General features: G+C 39.0%; 1 protein-coding gene across 2 annotated transcripts in view; it reads left to right on the top strand.

Moving 5' to 3' along the window:
- The window catches only part of zdhhc3b (zinc finger DHHC-type palmitoyltransferase 3b), a 20,060-nt gene extending 9,436 nt beyond the window's left edge, over nt 1–10,624 (top strand). Inside the window, exons 2-7 of one of the 2 annotated variants that reach the window (XM_050034594.1) lie at nt 1,995–2,326; nt 3,141–3,265; nt 4,183–4,279; nt 4,895–4,976; nt 5,212–5,342; nt 7,072–10,624. In XM_050034594.1, coding sequence (XP_049890551.1) covers nt 2,024–2,326; nt 3,141–3,265; nt 4,183–4,279; nt 4,895–4,976; nt 5,212–5,342; nt 7,072–7,230 — 897 coding nt within the window. In that variant the 5' untranslated portion in view covers nt 1,995–2,023 and the 3' untranslated portion in view covers nt 7,231–10,624. Of the gene's footprint in view, nt 1–1,991; nt 2,327–3,140; nt 3,266–4,182; nt 4,280–4,894; nt 4,977–5,211; nt 5,343–7,071 lie in introns of both variants that reach the window. The other variant, XM_050034596.1, reaches the window with a different exon arrangement.
- Nucleotides 10,625–10,847: the final 223 nt, after the last annotated feature.

Genomic DNA, 10,847 nt, shown 5'->3' with positions numbered 1-10,847 from the left:
TATCCTAAAATAATGAGTTAGTATCTTAAAATAATGAATTAGTATCCTAAAATAATAAATTAATATCCTATAATAATGAGTTAGTATCCTAAAATAATGAAATAGTATCCTAAAATAATGAATTAGTATCCTAAAATAATAAATTAATATCCTATAATAATGAATTAGTATCCTAAAATAATGAGTTAGTATCTTAAAATAATGAATTAGTATCTTAAAATAATGAGTTAGTATCCTAAAATAATGAATTAGTATCCTAAAATAATGAGTTAGTATCCTAAAATAATAAATTAGTATCCTAAAATAATGAATTAGTATCTTCAAACAATTTAGTATCCTAAAATAATGAGTTAGTATCCTAAAATAATGAATTAGTATCCTAAAATAATGAGTTAGTATCTTAAAATAGTGAAGTAGTATCCTAAAATAATAAATTAGTATCCTATAATAATGAGTTAGTATCCTAAAATAATAAATTAGTATCTTAAAATAATAAATTAGTATCTTAAAATAATAAATTAGTATCTTAAAATAATGAATTAGTATCCTAAAATAATGAAGTAGTATCCTAAAATAATGAGTTAGTATTAGGGTTGGGACTCCTTAGGATTTTAACGATTCTGATTCCTTACCGATTCCTTCTTACCGGTCCGATTCCTTACCGATTCCTCTTACCGATTCCTACATTATATTCATTATACTTGCTATACTTAAACAAGTATATAATAAACACAAATGCAATCATACGAATACAAAAACTTTATTCTAACTGTTGCACAGTACAATTAGATGAAAATACACATTTGTGTGTGGTGTATATTTCAGATTTAGAGCTTGTATCATCTCCCTGAGAATATATAACAACAAAAAGTGATTCTCTGATTTCTACAGTAACACTATTACCTCAAATTAACCACAGCAATGTAATAAAAAATACTTCTATGCATTCATGCTTGGGCACTGTTATTTACGTGACAACACCTGAACAGAACACACACACACACATTGGCTGTTTGTTTCTATCCTTGCTGGAAGCGGACCTCCCGCCGCCAGACTCCGCCTTGATTAAACGCTGAAAATTAAATAAAAGAGGGAGACAGGTGTCTCCTATTTTATCTTATTTTGTTATATTTCTACCGCTCCCCTCGCTGGAAGCGTCGGACCTCCCGCCACCCGCTCCCGTCGCCCGCTCCCGTCGCAAACACGGAGGTCTCTCTCCGCTGAACACCCGGCGCACGCCCGGCCTGTTAAATAGCCTGTAAAATAATGAAGTAGTATCCTAAAATAATGAGTTAGTATCCTAAAATAATAAATTAGTATCCTATAATTATGAGTTAGTATCCTAAAATAATAAATTAGTGTCCTAAAATAATGAGTTAGTATCTTAAAATAATGAATTAGTATCCTAAAATAATGAATTAGTATCCTAAAATAATGAGTTAGTATCTTAAAATAATGAAGTAGTATCCTAAAATAATAAATAAGTATCCTATAATAATGAGTTAGTATCCCACAATAATAAGAAACTTTCTCAAAATAATTAGTTAGTATCGTTACTCATTATTATGCTTATTATTTTGAGAAAGTTAGTTATTGTAATGGCTTACAGGATCGTTTTGTTTTTTCTGTTAATCACACTGGCAGGAATGGGCTTCCATATATTCCAGCTTCTGTTCTGTGAGGATTAGCAGTTCTTCATTGTCTTACATGATAGCAAATCTATAATTTAGGAGTTTATGATTGTAAGTCAGAAAAAAATAATACATTTTAAACTATGAAGTGCATTTTTCACTGTTTTCTGACATTTTATAGACCAATCAGTTAATCGAAAAATCAATCAGCAGATGAAGTGTTAGTGAAATACAGTTGCAGCCCTACGCAATTACCTTCCCTCATCCAAATCCCTCGCCTAATTCTCTAACTCCTTTCTTTTATTTTCGTCCCATCTCTGCTCCCCCTCTTCCTGTCCATCTGTCCCTCGTCGCTCCTAGCAGCATGCGGTTGGAGCCACGGGCGTTGTAGGATGAAGAGCCCGGCGCACCGCACCAGGGACATCGAGAGGCAAGCTGGCTACCTGAGGCCTGAACACTGCGCCCCTCCCCCGCCACGCACTGGCTCAGACACCATGTGGTTCATCCGCGATGGCTGCGGTATCGTGTGTGGCGTCATCACCTGGTTTCTGGTCTTCTACGCCGAGTTTGTGGTGGTGTTTGTCATGCTGCTGCCTGCCAAGAACGTGGTCTACAGCCTCTTCAACGGGGTGATCTTCAACGGCCTCGCTTTCCTCGCCCTCGCCTCTCATGCTAAGGCGATGTGCACAGACCCGGTCAGTAAAACTCTTATTAGATTAGAAAAAAACTGAAGGCTGCAATACATCTTTGTACTCTAATTACTAGGACTGGGCCAATATGCTAACCTCCCAGTTCAATACATCACTATACTTGGGTGCCAATTCAGTGTGTTATGATTCGATATGACGGAGTAACTTATTTAACACTAGAACATAGTAAGAAAGGGAAATCATGCACTTCTACAGACTGTATATCATGAGACATAGTTTACATGTACAATAGAATGAAAAGAAATATATACTTTTTAAAGTAAACTGCTACATTTAGCTGTTAATACCTTTTATTATTTTAGTTGATTGTATCCTCACATGGATCATAAATCCTTTTAAAAGAAATGGTTTTAAATCATATAATCTTAGACTAAAATGACATGCAGATAACCTGGGGTAGGGTGGTACTCTGGCATAGAAACACTGGTTGGTTTCTGGGTTAAAGTCATTCCAGTATCAGCTGGGGCCCACAGCTTGTTTTTGACTTGGGGCCACCTAGTGGCTTAATCGTGTCCTGATTGTGATGGCTTTATTTTTATGTTTTGTTGTAGTTTTTAAGTTTTAAACAAGTTGAGTGATAACACCAAAACATACATTTTTCTTAAAGGGTTTTTTCTTGGTGTGAGGACAAATGTACATGCTTAAGGAGCTCCTGCAGCTAAATTAATGGCAAGGACACACTGCAAAACATCTGCAGCATCTGAAACAACTTCTCTCTCTCTCTCTCTCTCTCTCTCTCTCTCTCTCTCTCTCTCTCTCTCTCTCTCTCTCTCTCCCCCCCCCCCCCCCACTCTCTCAGGGGGCCGTGCCTAAAGGGAACGCTACCAAAGAATTCATCGAAAGCCTGCAGCTCAAACCAGGACAGGTGGTGTACAAATGTCCCAAGTGCTGCAGCATCAAGCCTGACAGAGCTCACCACTGCAGGTACAGCACTCCCTGTGTGAATGTGGAGACTGTAGGGAGGAATACAAACTCTGCATCTTTTAGGATGTGGGTCTGGGCGAGTGGAGTGTTCTGCTGAAGTCTGCACCTTAAAGTCTTCACTGGGGACTCTCCCCTCCTCTTCTGTGTTTGTTCCTGCACCAGTGGTTCTCCTGCCTCCCCCTGTGTGTGTTTTATTTAGAGTCACTCTGTAGCTTTTCCCTGCAGACTTTGCACCTTGATGTTAAGGAGTTCCCTGTGCGGTTGCTCAGTGGTTTCCTGGGGATCTCAAGGCATGAAAAGCACAAAAACACGGCAGCATAATTGAATTGTAAAGCCAGTGAGTCATTCTGTCTCAGAGGGAAAACTGGGTGTCAGTTTGAATGAAATAGATGATATTTTTTATGAGTCATTCTTGTGGGTGGTTCAGATAATACACTGCGATGATACACTTGTCTCTAATGACCTGAAAGAATAATATATTACGCACAAGACGGCAGCTTTTTAAATATAGAGCCCGCTCAGAAAGTGTGTAAACAAAGCGCACGGATAGACAGAGTGTGACTTTCCGCTTTGTCAGATGATAGATTGTGAGATGTTAGACCTTACTTGAGTTGTCAACCAGCTGCAGTTCTGCCAGATAAATAACCCCTCTCTCACACACACACACAGACACACAGACACAGTCCAGTCACCATGACTGAGAGCAGTCTGTTCCAGTCTCTCCCATCAGTCAGTGTCAACATGCTGCTAAAGGTGGACAGACGGGTTGTGTGTGTTGTTTTTTGTGTTTATTTCCTCTTTTAATAGATAAAAAATACTCTCTATTCAGATTGGTCTTTTGGTTCAGAAGGTCACCGTTTCCCTGTAATATATTGATTTCATTTCATCACCTTTCTGATTTATTTGTGTGTCCACAGTGTGTGTAAGCGCTGCATCAAAAAGATGGACCACCACTGTCCCTGGGTGAACAACTGTGTCGGAGAGAACAACCAGAAATACTTTGTGCTCTTCACGGTGAGTCTTGAAACACGGTACCCCATATAATACCAGGCAGAAATGGCGATGTCATCATTATATATATATATATATATATATATGTATATATATTTTACATGTTTGTTGAAGCTTGTGATTGTTTACGCAGTTTTTGAAATAAACCAGTACAAGAGAACACAGAACATGCCTCACTTTCACTCTGCAATTCAGTCTGCCACCGGGTATGATCTCCAGGGAAGATACAGGCTTGGTTCACAGCACAGAGGAAGTGCGTCTTCCATTGCGCAACCAAAACAGGAAGAGGATAGCACTTTAGTTTCCCCAGTAGCTATCAGTAGCTATCCCCAGTTACTAAAGAGTGTCAGTGTAGTTTCTTTGCAGTTACTGTCCCCAGTAGCAGAAAAACGATGTCAGTATTCACAACAACAGGCTCATTCTCACATCAACTATAGGGCTGTCCACACACCTCACATCTGTACTTGTCTGTTACACTATATATATTTATTGTATGTATCTCAACACATGTGCAACCCTAATTTAGATAATTAGATTAATTATTAAATTTGAGATAAGTTTGTTTTATTATTATCTTAACTAAAGCAGTGCTTTGTTTTTCTCTTTTTTCCCCACCAGATGTATATTGCACTAATATCCTTCCATGCGCTAATCTTGGTGGCCTTGCATTTTGTTTTCTGCTTTGAAGAAGACTGGTCAAGTAAGTAATGTGCCAATGAAGAGTGCTACCTTTATAGTTTGTTCTGTTGTTATTGCCCGTTTCATCATTTATATTCTGTTCTAATTTAAACATTTTAATATCTGTGTATACATTTCATATGTGTGTAGCATTGAGGAGGCCACAATTATGTTTCATTGTGCAGTCCTGTATTATATAATGACAATGATAAATCCTCAGCAACATTTTAACATGAGAAATCTCTCTCCTTCTCCAGAGTGCAGCAACTTCTCTCCACCAGCGACTGTCATCCTCCTCATCCTCCTCTGCTTCGAAGGTCTCCTCTTCCTGATCTTCACTGCAGTCATGTTTGGGACCCAGGTCCACTCCATCTGCACCGACGAGACGGTGAGTGAGAACAGCTGCAAACTCACAACCATGTCACTCGTCTGTGGTATGAATTCTAGCTGCATCAGTGCCTGTGGGTTGATGGTTGGGTTTAGGCAGCAAGTCAGGCAAGTTATCCAGGCACTCAGAACACACTTAGTATGCCTAAGACATACTTGTTATTATTATTTAATTTGTTTCCTCTAAAACTGTTCATTCAAATCTGTTTCCTATTTATATTTAAGGAGGTCTAAAGGAGCCAAATTGTGCATATTCAGTAGTTCGGAAATTATTCTCAAACAGTTTTTTTCCCACTAATTTACAGTTAAAAATTGGGTCTTACATTGAAGTAGAAGGGCATTATTTTGAGGCTACAACAGGCGCATTTTCACCAAACACTTTCGGTATATTATCCTTAGAACCGGGTTGTTACCGGATAGTAATAGCCACAACACTGCTCCATCCAGCTCTAGATGTATTTCCTCCTTGTGTGCGATGCAGAGGAACGTCTGCACCTCGTTAAACGCTAACATTTTCAGAACAAAAAAGAACCATCTGGAGTGTTCAGAGTCCCTTTTGCAATCATGGGATATTTAAAAATGGGGGGTTTGTGCATTGTGTCCTCAGCCCCTTTTACACTGCCTGTTCAAGGCAGGTATATCGCGCCATTATGCCACCTCACCATTCTTTATATAAAGGTACAGTTGCAGAATGGGGGCACAGAGTAGTCTCGCCTTTAAGCCGCTGCAGAAGGTAAAAAAGAAAGGTAAAGTGTGTTATGCGTCTGATAAACCGCGAAAGATTTAATAGCAGCTGATAGCAGTTAGCGGCTAACTCAAAGAAGAAGAACAGTGGCCGAAAATGTATGCAAATTGGGAAAACAATGAGATTTGAGAGCTATTTACTCTCCGACCAGAGGATGAGATCAGACACCATATTACAGAGAAGGTAAATGATTGTTATTGCCATGTTATGCCACTGTAATGTTTATAAAGCACCTGTTTTATGTCACACTAGAGTACAATGCTGTTGTGTTAAACATCAGGCCCGTCACACCTCTTTTGGTTCTGCGATGCCAGGATGCTGTTTACAATCACACATGGGAGCGGAATGAATGCACTGTTTTTCTGTGTAATAATGGAGCCACAAGTACCTGTAAAAATGTCATCTGAGATTGTTATATTTCTGTTTGAAAGACACACGTAGGTCTTAAATCATCTCTTGTATCGTCTGTACAGCAGTTCTGACTTCCTAAAGTAAGTCATGACTTCATTCTGTCTGTTGTTCAGTAAATCAGAGCGCAGGTGTACACAGAAGCAAGTAATACACTTACTCTAAAGCCCCCAGGTGGGTTGAGACTACATTTCCTCATAACGCATCTGCTCAAACCGCCCACGATGATGACTCACAATGTTATAGTATTCACTTTCAAAGATCAGCTATTTCAGTCAATTTCAGTATAATGGGGTCTGTGTAGTTCTTTCTTCTGTTAGTGTATCCTCATCTGTGTGTATGTGTGTGTGTGTGCCGTTCTTAGACATCAGGAAAGGCTGAGAGTGAGTCACCCCAACCTCCCTGTTTAAGACCTCCGAGAGAAAAATGAAAGCATACAAAACATGCTTCATTTTTAATCCCTTCCACTGGTTATTTTCTGCCGGCGCATTAAAGATTTAAATGCACAGCTATATGTATCAGCTCTTAGCACGAGCCAGTACAGGAGACACTCATGTTTGTACTTATATCCCTGCAGGGCATTGAACAGCTTAAGAAGGAGGAGAGACGATGGGCCAAAAAGTCAAAGTGGATGAACATGAAGGTAGTGTTTGGTCATCCATTCTCTATAGCCTGGCTGAGCCCCTTTTCATCACCCGACCACGGCAAGGCAGACTTGTACCAGTACATTGTGTGAATGCTGGAAGCGTAGCGGAGCTCTGCTGCTGTGAACTTCCTGTTCTCCCCTCCTATTGGCTGGACCTGAACGAGCATGAACTCCACATAGCCACTTCTACTTCTCCTTTCGTTTCTGGATATAACATTTATCAATATTTCAGGGTGTTTCCTTGTAAGCTACGTTGTCAAAATGTTTATTTTTTAAAAACCCTTCACCCTCTTTTTATTTTTATTGTTCCCCTCTGGGTGCTGACTGAGATTAATGAGGCGTAGCTGCACAGAAAACAAAGAAATCAAATTGGGCAGCAAGACAAGAAGCACTTAATAGGAGTTGCTGAAACGACACCAAGAGACTGAGTTCTTCCTGCAGTATGTCTGATCATTTCCTGCTTCCAAGACTAAATAATGTGAACTTGAAACTGAAGTCCAGAATGTTTCTGCAGTCCGGGTGCTAAGATGGACTCCCGGTTTTGTCTTCCTGTAAACATTGTTGTGATCCTGTCACTTCTTCATTTGCTGTATTCCTGTCATTGCAATAGTCTTAATGCTGAGTGTGGTGGATGATTTGCCTTAGAACAGTGCGTTAGCGAACGGTGGCATCTGCTATTTTTAAAGACATTTCTTTTATTTTGCCTTACTATGACAGTCAGGGTGAGACAGGATCGCATTGGTTAAATACTATTTTAAATTAGTGTATTTTGTTGTTCTTTGATGCCAGATAGGTGGATTAGTTTAGGTCATCAAACAAATGTATTTTCAGGGTAAAATAAATACAATTTTCTTTAGATTTACACGCCTTTAATCTGCATTAAACCCCACCTATCTGGCACCCGAAGAAAGTTGAAACCAGTCACTGATAAAAGCAGTATAAGTATTTGTTTTGTTTGTCGTTCAGACTGGCTGTTCGCCAAGTTCCTGCTCAGACTGGAGTGGGGTCACTGTGAAGGTCATTTAAAGGCTGTAGGACAGAGAGCAGCCTCAGTTAAAGTTATAATCCTTAAGATTTCAGTCTTGGTTAATTTGGCAGCACCCGCGGTTACCAGTGGTGACAGGAAGTGTGATTTGTTAACAGTGCAGCCAAACAAACTCACAATCATGTCTGTAACATAGACTGCTTAAAAATAATGGTTCATGCATTGACGTCACCCATTGCTTTGTGGACTCCTGATTGAAACCTGGATTTTGTCCGTTGTTTTTTGGTGCAAAATGTGACCATATTTAGACGAGATAGTGGAGCTTTGGAGGAGTGAGGGGTGGATCTGACACCTCTCAGTCAGCCTGTCACTCAAAGTGGCCAGGCCCTCAATTATGTGTAACTTTAAGCCTTAATAATATTTAAAGGGAGACCAAAACCTTTTAACATGGTGGTCTATAAGGATTCACTGGCTTCTGGAGCCAGCCTCAAGTGGCCATTAGAGGAAGTGCAGTTTTTGACACTTTGCCTTAGCTTAATTTTTCAGCCACAGAGGTTTCCATTTGATCCATATGCAACCGTGGTCTGATTTAATTCTTAGAAGCTGGCCACATCAAGAAACAGTTTGTGGTACTAATTCTCCAGTCAGGTGCCAATTAAATTATTGCAGAAGAAGAGTGTGCAATGAAACAGAATGGAAATGTTGCTTTTATGTTAGTTTCATGTCTTGAAATTTGAGCAATGGTACAGTTTCCACATCGTTATCATGGGAGCAAGAGGAAGTGACGTGACGAAATATCAAAAGTGGCAAAGTCCGTGTAATATGTATAAAAATGGAAGACGTGGTGGATGGGTCAAACAAGCACAGGACTTTCACCCAGGAGACTGGTGTTCATGGCCTGAAGTCAATGTTTATTTCTTTTAATAACAATGTAGCCCAGTATGGCAGTTTGTGTGGCATGCTACGCTAGTAACATATGTGATGTCACATTATGTTTGTAACAAAACTACTGAATGCCAAACCATGTTTTTGTAAACCTAACTACCTAGTTTTGTTGCCCAAACCTGAGTGCAAAGTTTTATAACGTAATGGCAATCATTTCATAACATTAAGGACGTATTTAAAACTGCGACCAGGAGGAAGGTCATATTTGTCGTTTTGGAAGTCAGTGGAAATCGACCTATTCAGTCGTTAAGATGTAAGAGAGTGTTGCACATGCTTCATATATATCATGATTTATTGCTAAGTTGCTGTTTTTGTATGCACTTTTTTTGACTTTTCCACCTCAGCCGAGCGCAAAAACTCTTTTTTTATGCTCAAGTATTAAAATGTGGATGGAAACACACTTAATGGGGCTAATTTAAAAACAGTAGCGCTGTGAGTCCCACAGGTGTGTGAAGGCAATTTGACTTTGCACAATAATGGCGGACTCCGCCACCATCTTAGAAAACCACACTATAGAGCGGTAATAACTGACATTATTTACATCGAATGACTGCTTGCTTAAAAAAAAAAAAAGCCAATCATGAATGGCATCAAAAAGTGGGGGTTGAACTCATGGAAATCTTAAGGATTATAACTTAAAAACATGATACTTGGCAGGTAAACAAAGTCTTGTTTCTCATCCAAGAGGCAGCATGTCTTGTAGATTATCAATCTGTTAGTTGTTCTCTTTGCTTTATAACCGTTTTAATCACAGTCACCAGCTCAGATAGAAAGTCAGGGAATCAAAGCAATACACATTGCTCTATGAATGCACTGACCCTAAGTGATATTCACTTGCTCTCAGTTGCTGGAGTTTGCTTGTGGGTAATCCAGTTTGTGATAGACTGTTGTTGTGCGCCCGACCAGAGGAGGGAAAAGCCTTACAGGATAAAATAATTGAAATTAAGGGCAGTGGAAAACATTCACAGAGGCCTCAGAGACCACGTTAGAAATGCAAGTTTTAATTGTCGCAGCTCTGGACAGTCCTGGGCCACCCAGTGTGAGGAGGGTGAAGATTTTACCTTTGGTGATGCGAATATGTTGCAGATAGGATTTAGGCCACTTCAAAGCATTTAACACTAAAAATGCCTTTGCTCAAATGTGTTCGAAAGCCTTACTGTATTTATAAAAATGCTTTTTGAGGGTGATGAACGGACATATTTGAACATACATGTTGCCAAATTGAATGCCTAATGAAGAGAGTTGAAGAAGGAACCATGAAACAGTCGAGCATCATCGAGAGTGACATTTTCTTAGGCTTTTAAAAATCACTGGAGTTTTTAGAAAAATGGGAAAACACTATCATCATGTGGAGATGCAACAGTTGCTCTCCAGTTTACACATAAAGTACACCAGCTTTCTTTTTTTCTTGACTTGTTCTATATGTTCTTTGTGGTCAGGTATGAATACCATTTGTAGTACTTACTGTGGACCACATGATGTTTTTCTCTTTCTTTTTGACTGTGGTATTTCTTTTTAAAGGGGAATGAAATAAACAATATGTATGTCACACAACTTTATGTTTTTTTTGTGGATACTTTATTGACTTTGTTTGTCTGTTTTCTTTATACTTAAAGATAAGATCTAAATTTTGGATCCTTCATTTTAAATTCGGGGACATATATATGATACTGCACAAAACACTTGTAATGAACATACTCTGGTGTAAGTTTCCAAAAAACAGAAATATACAGTAAATGATTTTACAGTAAATTTTTTATTATTTATTCACTCTTTC

This window comes from Epinephelus moara, chromosome 22 (assembly GCF_006386435.1).
Source record: "Epinephelus moara isolate mb chromosome 22, YSFRI_EMoa_1.0, whole genome shotgun sequence".
NCBI classification, from domain to species: Eukaryota; Metazoa; Chordata; class Actinopteri; order Perciformes; family Serranidae; genus Epinephelus; species Epinephelus moara.
This window is presented reverse-complemented; position numbering and strand designations above follow the sequence as displayed.